The 13,990-nt window shown below is 43.4% G+C and overlaps 1 protein-coding gene across 2 annotated transcripts; it reads left to right on the top strand.

Annotated features, from left to right (window-relative positions):
• Positions 275-13,517, top strand: SPRYD7 (SPRY domain containing 7). 2 transcript variants are annotated; one of them, XR_002432736.1, is made up of 6 exons: positions 275-495; positions 1,109-1,225; positions 3,621-3,787; positions 5,473-5,575; positions 8,313-8,542; positions 13,233-13,517. XR_002432736.1 is itself a non-coding variant. In XM_021376534.1 (5 exons), exons 1-5 carry the CDS (start codon positions 390-392, stop codon positions 8,408-8,410), a joined length of 591 nt encoding a protein of 196 aa, XP_021232209.1. In that variant the 5' UTR covers positions 275-389; the 3' UTR covers positions 8,411-9,124. The 2 variants fall into 2 exon arrangements, 1 of the variants encoding a protein (XP_021232209.1); XM_021376534.1 differs by lacking the exon at positions 13,233-13,517 and having other exon boundaries at positions 8,313-9,124.

Genomic DNA, 13,990 nt, shown 5'->3' with positions numbered 1-13,990 from the left:
TCGGCCCAAATTGATTTGGAGATGAATATGCCTCTAAATAGAGGCATTTCAATGATCTGTTGCCCACAGGTTGCTGTAGATCAGCAGCTCACAACGTGTGTTGTAGGTCTTCCGGCGGATCAAGAAGAACAGGGCCGGTGGGACACCGTTCCAGGGCAGCAGCGAGCCGCGCGGGATGCCCCTCTCTGAGGCGGGAGGACGCCACCCTCCATGTCGTAGCACAGAGCCCGCCCGCCGGCACCTCCCGCCCGCCAGGGGGCGCTGCTCCCGCCGCCCCGCCCGCCGCCACCGCTGCCCTGCTCGGCCGCGGCTGCGCGCTTCGGCCCGGCTCGGCCTGGCTCGACTCGGCTCGGCTCGGCTCGGCTCGGCTCGGCGGGGTCCGGCCAGCCATGGCCGCCTCCGTCTTTTGTTGCCTCCGCTGGTGCCGGGATGGCGGCGCCGGTCACATCCCGCTGAAGGAGATGCCGGCCGTGCAGTTGGACACGCAGCGTATGGGTGAGCGGAGCGGGCCAGCGCTTCCCTCGGCCTCTGTGGCTGTGAGGGGCGGCGGGGCTGCGGCTGAGGAGAGCGGCGGCCGCTCCCGGGCGGGAGGCGAGGAGGGGCACGGCGGGGCTGTGCGTGTGGACGGAGGCAGCGCGGCTGCTGCAGGGCCCGGGGCTTGTGCACAGGTCTTGGCACGCAGAGACGAAGGCGCCTGCCACGGAAAGAGAACGTCGCGGAGCCCGGGGTTGTTTTATTTTCTCTCCAGTGAATAGAGACAGAGTGTGGGCTCAGGGCTTCCTCGCAGCGAACCCCCTGGTTAAACTGCGTTCTGCCTCTGATGTGGCTGGGCCAGACCTGTCATCAGCGTGCTGCCTCAAACCCTCCGGCTGAAATTAGAGCAGCGTACAGTTTTAAATAAATAAAGCCCGGTTGAAAGATGAGCCAGCCCATAAACTTCCCTCTGTCTCACAGTTCAAAGCGTGGCCCGTCATTGTAATTCTTGAAGACTAATGAAGCTCTGCTTGGGGTGAAAGAACAAAACATCTTCTCGGTGTGGAGGGCTTTTAAGGGCGGCTTCCAGACTTCTGAAAGGGTTTTGAAGTTTTGCTTTTTTTTCTTCTTGCAGGAACAGATGTCGTCATTGTTAAAAATGGCAGAAGGATATGTGGCACGGGAGGCTGCCTCGCCAACGCGCCCCTCCATCAGAACAAGAGCTATTTTGAATTTAAAATCCAGTCCACAGGTTAGTCAGCAAAAACTTTTAACTTGGAAGGTATGCCAGATTGCTCAGTGGTCGTGTCTCAGGTGCCGAGCACGTGCATCTTTCCAGTTGCATCCTTGAGCTTTGTGAACGTTGGAGACCCTTATGAATTGTCATTCAGTAAAAGAAGGTTTGTTAATAGAGATTCTGCAATATTGAAAAGAATGGTAAGTAAACTTCTTAATGAAAGCAATGTCAACACTAAGACACAGGGGATACTGTTACGTGCATGCTTTTCAGCTAACATATTATAGAAATATTTATTTACCAGTATGTATGACCACATAAACCTCTCGCTATGAAGTCTTAGTTTTTCTTAATAGTGTGGTTTATCCAGCAGTATCTGTAGCTATTTGTCTACCTTGATTTGTGATTAATATTTACTACCTTTGCTTGGGCAATGGTAACACTCCTTGTGCTACGCTTTTCTCTTCAAATAATGTGCAGTGTTTATTCCAACACTACTTTTATCGAGATGAACCTTTCAGCATCTTCTTTATTTCTTCTGCACGGATATGCAATACAATATAGCAGAAATGAGTGGAATTTGGAAACATTATGCTTTTGCTAATACAATCAGCTCCGCTAGTATAGAGGGCTCTCCAGACTTGCCTGTATTCCAATACTAGAAGCGATCATTATTTTTGAAAACCTTACACAGTATCAAAATGAGACTGTCCTTTCTCAGAGTGCAGGGAGACGAAAGAAGGGAGCCGTTACCATGGAGACAGGCCTTAAGGTACTAGCCAGAGCTTGAACCCAGTGCTTTCTGGGTGAGGATTGTTCACACTCGATGTGGAGCACAGGCAGTGTGAACACAGATCTGTGTAAAGCACCTCATGCTCAAAACAGTTGTTTAAACTACATATAAATCCCAGTTCAAGCAATTTTAGTATCCTTTCTGTTGTAGGGGGAGAATCAACTGCAGCTGTTGTTCACATACGGCCGTTATTCACATGAGTACAGTATCCATGCTCATATACTTTGGAAATACCAGACATAAACTCTCCTTGTCCCTCTGAGTCCTGTCTCATCTATTCCTGTGCCCCAAGGCAGGAGAATTGTAGACTACTCAGCTTTAAACTTGGATTTGCAGATGTGTCCCTGTGCAGTCTACCAGGGGTCATCTAGCCTGGCTATTGGAAAAATTTTCAAAGTCTAGTCTGACTCTTGTTCAGATTTATGTCGTTTTCACTCTGGACGTGCAAGTATTAGAATAAACTGTTCTGCAGTTTTGTCTTTTGAAACTGATCTATTTTTGCATCATTTTAGTCTTGTGTAGATTAGGCAGACCCAGTCTTTTCATAGTAGCTCTTTTTTTTTTTTTTTTACTTTTTAATTTCATTTTCACGTTTCTTGTAGAATTTCTCTAATTGACCTAATGCATCATAAGATATGATGCTTAAAATGGGTGCTACGCTCCAGCTGCAGTAGACATCCTTCACGTACTTTGCGTATGTTTCCTTTATGCATGCCTCACAGCCAGAATTTGTTTATAGCATTAGGAATCACATTGAACAGGTGCTCTGTGATAACCCTCAAATTATGTTCTGTCAGCTGGTTGCCAAGCCACTATTCTATCTGTGCTACTGATGATTCCTACCTAACTGCTGATCTTTGTAATTCAGAAAAAGGAAACCCATTTGCCATATTTCAAACCTCGTAACCGATTTATCAGGTCCATTTTAAAATGGAGTGGCTTGCACTCCTGCCAGGCTGATACTGGCGATGCGTTTAACAAGCACATTGTGGTGGTGGTGAAGTCATTAACGTGAATATGGAACAGCACCTGACCTTGGGCATTCAGTGCAAAATCTTAAACCCCACTTGTGTCATCTTTTTTATTTGACAGTGTACTACCGATGGGTAGCCTCAGAATCAGTTTTGTAACCAGTTGTGCACTCACATGACTGTAACTTCATCAAGAGCACTTTTTCCTAATTTGAGTATTTGAATTTTGTGTGAAGTTCAAAAAATTACCAAATCAAGATCTATCGTATTCACCATTTCTCCTTTTTCCCGAGGTTAGTTTAACCAGCTGAAAAAGGAAATAGCGTTGTTTCAGCTTGAGTTGTTCACAAACCCATCCTGGTTGGGTTTATTTTTCGCATCCTCCTAGATTTTCAAGAGTTGGTTTCCAGTATGTTTTGGGAGAAAAAGTTAAGCTAAGTGGTTAGAACTCTCTGGATCCTTATTGTTCAAGATAGATACTATTTATCTTCAATCCTTTGTGACTGTTGGTACTTCCAATACACGCTTACCAGTAGCACTTCCTTGCCACTTGTTAAGAACATACTCTTTATGCTGTCCTGCTTCGGTCAGATAGTCCAAATCATACATACTTTTTTCTTCTTATCACGTTAATGTCTCGTTCTAGGGATTTGGGGTATCGGAGTTGCAACCCAGAAAGCAAACTTGAATCAAATTCCACTTGGCCGAGATGTCCACAGTCTGGTGATGAGGAATGACGGAGCTCTGTACTACAACAACGAGGAGAAAAATAGACTACCAGCCAACAACTTGCCACAGGAGGGCGATGTGGTGGTGAGTTTCTTAGTGCTTCATTACCCTCCCTTGCTGTTCCCACCTTTCTCTTATTTACAGCTGTGAGGTCAGACTGACTGTTTCAGTCAAATTATTGTTCGGCTCGTGTCTCACAGTTTGGAGAGCGTAGATATAAACTCCTGTTGTGTTTGACTGGATCAGCAGCCTGGACGTAAGTGGGCTTTGTTCTGAGCATCATAGAATCGTTTGAGTTGGAAGGGACCCTTAAAGGTCATCTAGTCCAGCTGCCTCACAGTGAACAGGGACGCCTACAGCTCCATCAGACTGTGCTTCTGGGTGGAAGACCAACTTTACCAGTGTTTGAAAAGTAGCCTCTAATGCTCTGCTGTAGTCTGGTATCTAGCTGACTGATGAGTCCCATCACAGGCATCCTCCATTGGTTGAATGAGACTTTCACAAGCAATGTGCTAGAATGCATTGCACAGTCATGTTCCATGCCCTGCTGAACTCAGGATCTCATAACTGACTGGTTAATGATTAGAACGATTGAACTGAGCAGAGGAAGGTCCTGGGTGATAGAGGAATTGATTTTTTTAGTCAAATTTGCAAAGAAGGAGCGAGATATTATGTGGGGATTAAATGGGGAAAGGGTAATGTTCCCTGGGAGGATGATTGAAAAATGAGAGCAAACTGAGAATCCAAAGGTTTTTTGTAGTTCGCTGTTCCAGGTTTCCCAAAGTATCTGTGTGGCTTTGTATTCTGGTTTATTACTGTCATGTTCTCAATGTCCCTTTAGAGATTTATTTTCATAAATATGTGGGAGCGTATCACTGCTACTTTTTCTTGCTAGGTAACCTTGCTTCTGTACAGCAGTGGTTAGAAACTTTGTCAATGGAAGCCCTAAACAGCTAGGGCTGCCTCCTCCACCCTTTACCCACAGACTCTACATTATTCTTTTAATCCTCTTGTAACGTCATTTTCTTGGAGAGCTGCAGGCTGTTTCAGGGTTTGGTTAACCTGTGTAGTCTTGAACAGCTTCAAACAGTCGATCACAAACCCGTAGCTGATGCATCATTTGATAACTCCCCAGCTTTCCTAAATTTCAGTGTATTGTGTTGTCGTGGAAATCGATTCTGAAGCAGTGAATGACAGCACAAATTGTCACACTCAGACGTGCCAAAACAATCGCTTGGCTAACAAATAAGTAATTTATTGCCTTGCAAGTGTTTGCTTTCTGCTCTGTGGTCAGCATATTTATAATGCTGTGTATGAAACCGTGGTCTGTTACTGCTGGCAGAGAAAATGAGCTGAGGGCGGTTTCCATACATAGGTATGGACAAATACACAAATAGCATCATTATTTATTACAGTTATTCCCGTGAAAAGATACGAACAAGACTGCAAACTGCTTACCGTTCGCAATTAATAGAAATGTTGCAGTTCTTTATCTTGTTGTGGAATAGTCAGAAAATCTGTTTTGTGAACTGGCCTCATTTAGATACAGCGTGTAATACTGTTTTCAATGAGCATTAAGGAATCCTGCTGTTCCTGGTCACTTATTAACTTCAAGTCCTTTGCAGGAGTATTTCAAGTGAAGTTTTCTAGGATGCTGTGGTTTGCATAATGGTGTTAAAATCTGCCTGAGGCTAAAAAGTTAAGTAGCAATCTTATATGTATAAACTTGTTCATGGTGTTTTGTTTTGCCGATCTTCTGTGTTTCGTAGGGCATTACATACGACCATGTAGAATTAAATGTATATTTAAATGGGAAGAACATGCATTGTCCAGCTTCAGGTATCCGAGGGACTGTCTATCCAGTTGTCTATGGTAAGTCAGAGATTTTCAAACTGTTTCATATTATGGACAATGTTTTTGCACCAGGCCTAATTTGTGAATTCGTCTCCTCACTTAGATGGAACACATATCTTTCCAATCACACATCAGTCATTTATTTTGACAATGAAAACAATTAGTTGCATGGAAATACAGAACTAGGAAAATACAGAAGTGTATTTTCCACTTTTCACTATTTTCAATGCTGTTAATAGCCAGAAAACAGAGAGCATTGCTTACTAGCAAAGTATCCACCTCCAACAAGCAGGGATGTTACTGCGGCTGGTCTATAAATGGCCAGGTAAAAAACCTGTAAAGAGATGAAAGAAAGAAAAAGAACAAATTCAACATAGTGTTGATACGTGAGCTAATCTAGTTCGTCTCTGAAGCTTGACGTTTATGCCTGTTGATTTCATATACTTGATAAGTGCTTTCAGTGTTAAATACAAATAGATACTGAATTGCCATTTGTATTCTCATACAGAAGTAATAACTGTCATGCAGTACCGGTACAGCTGCTTGCTGTCTAGTGGGACAGCTTCTTCCCTACATTACCAAAATGAAATCTAGTTCTGAAATCCAGCAACTGTTGCGTGAGCTGTGGTAGCTGCTTTGCCAGCAGCCATCAATGCAACAGAGCAATTTTGAGCAAGGAATAAATACCATGTCCAATTAATCCCTGCACAGGCAGTTTAAAAAAGAATTTTTGAATTATGGAAGCTGGAGTTTGGCCAAGGCATGTGTTAACAATTTACTCTTCTAGAACTTGGCGGTGTTTTTGTAGTTCCCAAGTAGTCAGAATTCTGTTTAACATCTCATCTGAAAGGCGGCACTTCCCCTTGTTCAGTGTATAATCTATGCTGCGCTCCAGGTTGCCTTATAGTTTACAGCAAATGATAACTGCTCATCGGGTTCCCTTTACTACATCTACAGGCATCTCCAGTTTATTTTTGTTCCTGTGTGAGAGCTTAGTCTGAGTAGTATCCCCCATCTGAGCTCACTTAGCTCTTGAGATACCATTGGCTATATGATGTGGATAATTATTTCATTTCATGGTTGGTTCCTACTAATATCTTGACATATTCTTAATACTGCATTTTATGAGCAGGAAGCAGATACTGTTAGATGTGCCGCACAGCCTTCGAAGTCTATAAATTCAGACCTTTCCAAGCTATTAAGAATGGAAATTGTTTTCATATTGTCGCTTTATGATGTGTGCTTGAGCCACATGATGGCGCTGCTAAAATGCTGTGGCAGACGATAGCTGCCCTGCAGCGCTGCTGGATGTGCTTCTGAAAAGCTTGGCCAGCAGCAGAATAGTTGCTGTGTAATAGCTGATTCTTGCTTCTTCCCTTCAGTTTGAAAGTGGCGTTAGAGAATGCAGGTTGCTTTCAGAAAACATTTGGTGGTGTGTCATCCTATTGTAAATCTTTTTCTCTCACTTAGAGTTCTGTGCAGTGGCCTTTTTTTGTTGTCATCATCTACAAGTGGGCATGATTTCATAATAATTATCATGTTTCCTATGTATTGCTGCAACAACTGAAGCCGGCTCTTAATTGCTATAAATTTTAAGTACAAACATCCTTGTTTTAATGTGAACTTCTGGTCAGGGGAAGGATTTGAACACAGAAGAGAGTTTCTTAAGCATTTGCCCCATCCGTAATTCGGGGTACAACTATAGATGTCTTTCTAAAAGAAATGCAGTGGAGCAGGTGAACACAGCATCAAGTCTGACAATGCGAAACAGAAAAGTGAACTCAGAGGTTGCTCTGCACAGCGGCTCTACCTCAGGCACTTGGGCATAAGTGAGGTGTAAACACTGTATAAATGCTACAGAACTGTACATGTATACTAATAGGAGTTTTGACTCAACTTTGGAGGGAAGAATTCCATTTGTAGCTGTGAGATATCTACATTTCAAACCAAATTTTGGAGATGAAACTCTTCTATTTTGATCTAATATTGTTTACCAGGTTTCTCTTAGAAGAAATTGTCTTTGAAAGAGAGCTTGGTTTTTTGTTGTTTTTTTTTTGGTCCAGTTGGGTATTTCTATTTGTTAAGGCAATATGTGAAAGATTTGTTGGGAAAATCCTTAGCAATTTTCTTTTGATTTTATATACAAAAAGTAACACTTGTGTATATAGGAGGTCGAAAACTTGGAGAGGTATTGTAAAAAGCTTTAACTTCCAACTCAAAGAAGCAGTCAAGGAAGCTCTATGTGTATCACATCCTAGAGCAGGTAGTCTGACACCAACCACTGCAGACGTCCGAAATGTTTTAAACCTTGGGAAAAATAATTGTAGACATCTGAAAGCCTGTAAACCTCCAGGAAAATTAGGAAGTGAACAGAAGAATATGCAGCTGGGAGCTGACTGCCCTGTGGTATGTATGTAGTAGTGTCCTTACTCAACAGATTTACAGAGAAACAGAGTAGAAAATTTGAATGGAACTGCCGGAAGCCCTGCTAGCACTCCCAGTGAAATCAGAGGTAGCGTTCTCCTTGGCTTCAACAAGGACCTCTATCAAGAAGAGTAAACAGCAGAAAAGAGAGACAATGTGATCGCATTGAGTATGTGTAAAGGACTTCAGTGAACTTGTTGAAGAGAGTTATTTTAACTGTGTTATGTATATGTAGATATTCCATGAGTTTTGAGTGTAGTAAGGTGGTGTAATAGAAGACAAAACTGTAAGTGTTCCTTCTCTAATTCATCTGTTTGATTCTCTTCTGCAGTTGATGACAGCGCCATTCTGGATTGTCAGTTCAGTGAATTTTATCATACACCTCCACCAGGGTTTGAAAAGATCCTCTTCGAACAGCAAATCTTCTGAATGTCAACATGGTGGAAATTTGCACCCTGCACTGTTTAAAAAAAAAAAAAAAAGAAAAGAAAAAAAAAAAAAGCTTTGTCACCTTAAATAAAGCTTCACACATTACTTTTAGGAAACATATCTGTATTTTTAGTAAGTACTCGTGACCGTTGTCTGCAGAATTAACATGTTAATTGCAACATCAGATGATTGTGTTTGCAAATACTAGGTTTCTGGCAATGTTTTGTTGTTGCAAATCAGAGTTTTGGGCCCTGATTGATACTTGATGCATAAGGAGACTAAGGGATATTACTGACATCAGTGTTCAGTATTTTGGATAAACTGGAGCTCTGTAAAGCCCATGGTTCTTCTGCATATGATAGCTTTGGAGATTGGTAGTTCTCATGATTTTTTTCCCAACTTTTTCCACACAGAAGTTACATACCTTCTTAAAAGGAAGTGGTGTGTTTCTAGTCTGTACTTTGGAACTGCAGTGTCCTGGTTGTGCACAATGACTAATATACGATGGCACAACTAGCAGTTAGTTTTTTTTTCCTTTGCAAGGTGTAATTTAATCCATTCCCTCTATCTTAAAATGGCAAATATGTATTTCTCCTAGCTTTTCAATTGCTTTTGACTGTGACGGATAATAGGATGCTTTTTAGTAGTACTTGAAATACTGTTTTGTTGAACCTTAACAAAGTAAACCTGAACACCGCCTGTGTTTTTTTTTTTTGAAGACCACAGTGTCATGTTACTCTGGTAGCAAAGTAAGAACCAATTGCTCAGCTTGGGTGTGTGAAGGATATAAGATGTTCTGGTGAAGCCTTACGTGTACACATTATTCTTTTATGGGATATCTTATTTAATTTCTTGTGAATCATTTATAAATGACGAGTGGCTAAGACATTGTTTTAAAATGTGATGCCCATAAATATAAATTGAGATGCTTTCCCCCTCCCCTACCCNAGATGAGGAAAAGGGATGACTCACAAGAATTGTGCATTTTTTTCTCTGCTCACCTGCTCTTTTTTGCAGCTTTTTCCTACGTTTCCCAGCAGCTGCCAGCCCCTGGCCCTGCAGCAGCGGGGGGAGCGCAGCCACCTCCTCCAAACGTGGGGCACGGGGCGGGGGGTCCTCCTCTTCCCCACCTCCCCCCGCCTTCGTCCGGGCCTTCAGCTCCACTGTCATCGCACCGAGCTGGTGGGGGGAGCCCATAAAAACAACCTCCAAACCCTCAAAACCCAAAATTCACCTCTTTTTTTTTTTTTTTTTCCATACCTCCAGGTCGTCACCGTTGTCCTCCTGCTCGTGGCTGTCCTCCATGGTCTCCTCCTTTTCCTCCTCGGGGACGCACGGGGACATCTCAATGCCCGTCACCACCTCCGGAACCACTACAACGGGACCAGGTCAGCGCAGTGAACATGAGTGGGGGACCAATTTTTGGGGTAAAAAAAACCCAAATTCTCACCTGCCAGTGCCTCAGCGTCACCCCTCTCCAAAGCCTCGAGGTCGAGCTCCGGCCCCATGGATTGCACGATCTGCGCCTCCAGCTGCACCCCAACCTCGTCGCGCTTGGGGGGGTGTGTGTAGTAAGAGATCTTCCCGCTGCGGGATTTTGGGGTGAATTGTGGGGTTTTAGGGTACAGAGCCCCCCTTTTATATGTTGTCCTACTGCCCACCTGGTCCAATCGTGCAGCAAAGCCACGGCGGCAGCGTGGGGGTCCGGGAGCCCCCCCGGACGGAGGCGGCCCTGCCGGCGGGCCAGGTGGGACAGGAACTGCCGGGGGTCAGGGCAGGGGGGCACCCCATAGAGCTGGCTCAGCTGGGGGGAGGGGGGGGAGGACAATGATCACCCCATTGCCACAGTGATGGGGACCTCCCTGTCCCCATGGCAATGGGGCTGAGCCATGCAGACACCCCCAAACCCCATAGCTATGGGGCTCAGATCCTTCCAAAGCATTCCTAACCCTCCCCCCCCCTCCCCCATTGTCATGTATTTAATATACTCCCTAGAAGAATTGTAAAGAAAATCTTCATACTGGATGTTTGTTTCTTGGTTTTGGCTTTTCCTGGGTTGACGCATTTGCATAAGGGAATTATTTATTTAAATATTTTTTTAGAAATGATCCGATTCTGAAATTTTCAAATACAAACAGCTTTCTCAAAGCCTTCCACCTTACTGTTCTCTGCATCTTGTCTTTTCATTCTGAGCAATCCGTTCTCCTCCTGTTCTGCCTTGCTGTCGCGTGGCAGTATGGAACTGTTACGGAACCTGATGGGACTGGTGCCCTTTTCATCATGATGGCATAAACTGGGGAGATGTGGAGTGCAGCCTTTGTTCCCATTGAGATCTGTTCTGCTTTGCTACGCATCGTGTACTTGAAGATGATATGAAACGCTCATGCTTGAGTTGATTTTGCTCTATTTGACACATACCATAATGTTTCTGTAATCAAGTGTGTCAGCTTTTCAAACTTGGAATGAGTAAATATACTGTTTTGGTTTTAAATATAAAGGGAGAGGGAAGGAGTATGCCCTTTTTCTTTTTGGTATCTTTGAACAATGCCTTCAGTAGTGGTTCTTTGCCATCAAAGGCTACTGAGAATAAAGTGCTTCTTGTGGGATTAAATTTATGTTCCTGGGGAAAATAAGTATTTAAAGACATTCTTACCACTTCATCTAAGTGAATCCTGCAAACAACGTTTTGTCTGCTATGTTTAAGAACATTTAGCAGTAAAAGCTGCTGTCTTGAGCTTAATGTAGGCTTGATGAGAGAATTTGGCTTTTCCTTGAGGAGACAGAGAAGGCCATCTTCTTCAAAGCTGAAGGTTTAAAATGGAAAACATTTTGATACGTATAAAAATGTTCAAAATAGTTGCTAAGCTCATCAAGAATACGGAAGAGTTTTCTTTTACAGCTGAAAATTGCTCATTTTGCATCTTAAACGCTAGGATGCATTTGTAAAACTGCAGTGTAATGACACCTCTAGTCTGAAAGTAGGGAACTTCTTGTTCTATCATTGGTTAGACAGGGAAACTCTCTCAAGTAAGGAGGATGAACAAAAGATTACCATCCTATTTTTGAACTGGGAGGAGACCCCAGTTTTCACCTGAAAGTAAGTTTTGTGGAGACAGTTGATCAGAGAATTGGGGGTACAGTTAACTCCATTGCACAGGTAACTAACTGACCCACAGAAACAGCAAGTGAATTAACCTGTGTTTGTGTGTGTCATTTCAACATCTGGCAATAAAACCAGCTGGCTGTGTTCCAGCCCCAGCTTTGCCCAGGGAAATGAGAGGCAGTACGTATTTCTAAAAGCTTCACTAGCGAGCATTTTCAGTTAAAGATGTAGTAATACTTTTACTAGTAGCACATTCATTTTAATAAGTATGAATCATGCTTCCCAGTGAAATTGTCAAGGTATTTCCACTAATTGTTTGTACTCAAATGTTTTCTTAGTCCTTGAATGCCACAATTTGGGCACCCTATCTCTGAGTGCAAGATTTTGTATTGAGTAATACTGTATATTTTCTGAGTCTTTTTGAGATTTATTGTGGCAGAAAGATACGAAGTCTGAACCAGACTGTGCATCCATAAATAAGCAGAACTGACAGGGTACGTAATGCACGTTGCGTATAGATCAGTAGAGCTGTTATTTTTGTAATACTGGAAATGTTCATGGTGCTTTGAGGATAGATGTAGTCTGGTAGTACTATTCCAAGGAGCTTAAAATCCTGATTAGATACTATAAAGCTAGAAATACCTTTCAACGGTTGCCTGAAAAGACGAGGGGTTCAAAAACGAAAAAGCAGATTGCATTGGGTAATGTTGGGTAATGACTTAGATCTAAAAAAAGCTCTTTACAGTGAGTAATTCATTGGGTTAATATGAGTCCGAAGTCTGTGGTAAATAAGTGTAAATGAGGTGTGGGGGAGTGTTCCTACCAAGCTTATGTACTCCTGGACAAAAGAGTCGTGTCAGGATACCGTAATAACCACCGCTCAGAGCAGCTTTGTGATGTGCACTGGGTCTCTTAATGCTCATTGAGAGCATTTCTGCTCCCAGGCCACAGTGAGCGCTTGGAGGCCGTGCGTGCCTTCAGGTGCACACACGGATCTGAATGCATGCTTGCAGGAGGATTCATGCTATGGTTTTCTTCCTTTCTGTGGGCTTTCTTGCGCACGCATGCAGCCACATGAAGAAAAAGAAAAAGGAAAATAAGACTCCTCATCTTTGATCTGAATATCTTAGCCATCTATGAGTGAGTTCTTAGAGTATTTTTGCAGTAGTCACTCAGCTCTGTTATCAGTTGGGGTTGTGCTGGTGTTGCTTTGCATATTGAGAATGTATCAAGCTTGTGGCTTGGTTTCATGAGGTGAATCAGTGAAACAGATTCCTGTGTGCCATTGAGACCAGTATTTAAGGTGCAGGCATCCAGATGCCTAGAAATAGCAAAACGTTGCAGTGTTCTAGAAATTGAGTTAACTATTGCCTCTTGCCATAGTGATGGACCTGCTTGCGGTGTCCAAAACCACGCAGCTTTGGGACTTGCAGGAGCCCTGTACCAGAAGACCTTGAACTAAGTGCCAAATGATCCTGTTCACTGTTCCTTCCCTAATTCCACACTAAAGCGTTTTGCAGTTTATTAACATCATGGATGTGGATCTCTACACAAATAGAAAGGGGGTTGGGGGCAGCACTGTGGCAGACCTCTGCATTGGAGCAAGTCTTGGTTGTCTGAATGGTGAACGTTTACCGGCTGGATGTGTGCAAGAACCAACAAACGGAAGGACTGGTTCCTTCATGTGTTGAGTGCTTTTTTTTCTTTTTCTCCATCCAGACATTTTAGCATTTGTAGCCCGTGTTGGACCGAAGAAAGCCTGCCGGTCTGGCTGCCTGCATGAGTCAGCAGAAGAGCTGCTTATCTCCCGCATGGTCCGAGCGTCTGGCGCTTCCAGGGAAGAGGAGTAGTTGCTCAGACACTGGAATTTCCTTTGCTGCAGTCAAGAGGTGGGCTGGGGATTAAATGAGATCGGAAGAACGTTCTCGTGGGGAATCGCCTGCTAAAATGCCAGAAATTCCGTGTGAGAAGTGCATAAATAAACCTAATGCCACTTTTCCCTTATTCCAGAACTCATCGAGAAAAAAATTGCATTGTTGCGCGTATGTATTTAATACCAGGAGAGCAAAAACAGAAGCCAAGTCGCATCTGTGGAAAACGCTGGCACATTTGAGAGACATTTGAGTTCCTAGCTCTGAGAAACATGAAGACTTGAGTCATGGTTCTTGGATGCGCTCATTATATTGGCGAGCAGCACATGCTAAAATCCCTATTGTTGAAAAATCTGCATTTCCCTTTGCCTTAAAATATCTGTACTCAGGATAAGATGTACTCAGGATAAGTGAAAAGGGATGATATCGATCATAATGTCAGTACTTTGGTGAAGAGGATTTTTTGTGTGGGAGCAGTGCAGCCCTTGGCCAAAGTAAACTCTGGCAGAGTAGAGATAAGCTGGTGGAAGTGCTTGCTTCAATGCTGGCTGGCAGCACGCTCCCCACCAAGTCATCTTTTCCTTTCTGTAGGATGGAAATAGTCCT

The sequence above is a fragment of the Numida meleagris genome, chromosome 1 (genome assembly GCF_002078875.1).
Source record: "Numida meleagris isolate 19003 breed g44 Domestic line chromosome 1, NumMel1.0, whole genome shotgun sequence".
Classification (NCBI taxonomy): Eukaryota; Metazoa; Chordata; class Aves; order Galliformes; family Numididae; genus Numida; species Numida meleagris.
Note: the sequence above shows the minus strand (reverse complement) of the source record. Positions and strands in the feature narration are given on the sequence as shown.

Coding starts and splice junctions, on each gene's coding strand:
- SPRYD7 (XM_021376534.1), top strand. CDS start 390: ATGGCCGCCTCCGTCTTTTGTTGCCTCCGCTGGTGCCGGGATGGCGGC. Junction 1,226..3,620: donor ATTTAAAATCCAGTCCACAG/GTTAGTCAGCAA, acceptor GTCTCGTTCTAG/GGATTTGGGGTATCGGAGTT. Junction 3,788..5,472: donor CACAGGAGGGCGATGTGGTG/GTGAGTTTCTTA, acceptor TGTGTTTCGTAG/GGCATTACATACGACCATGT.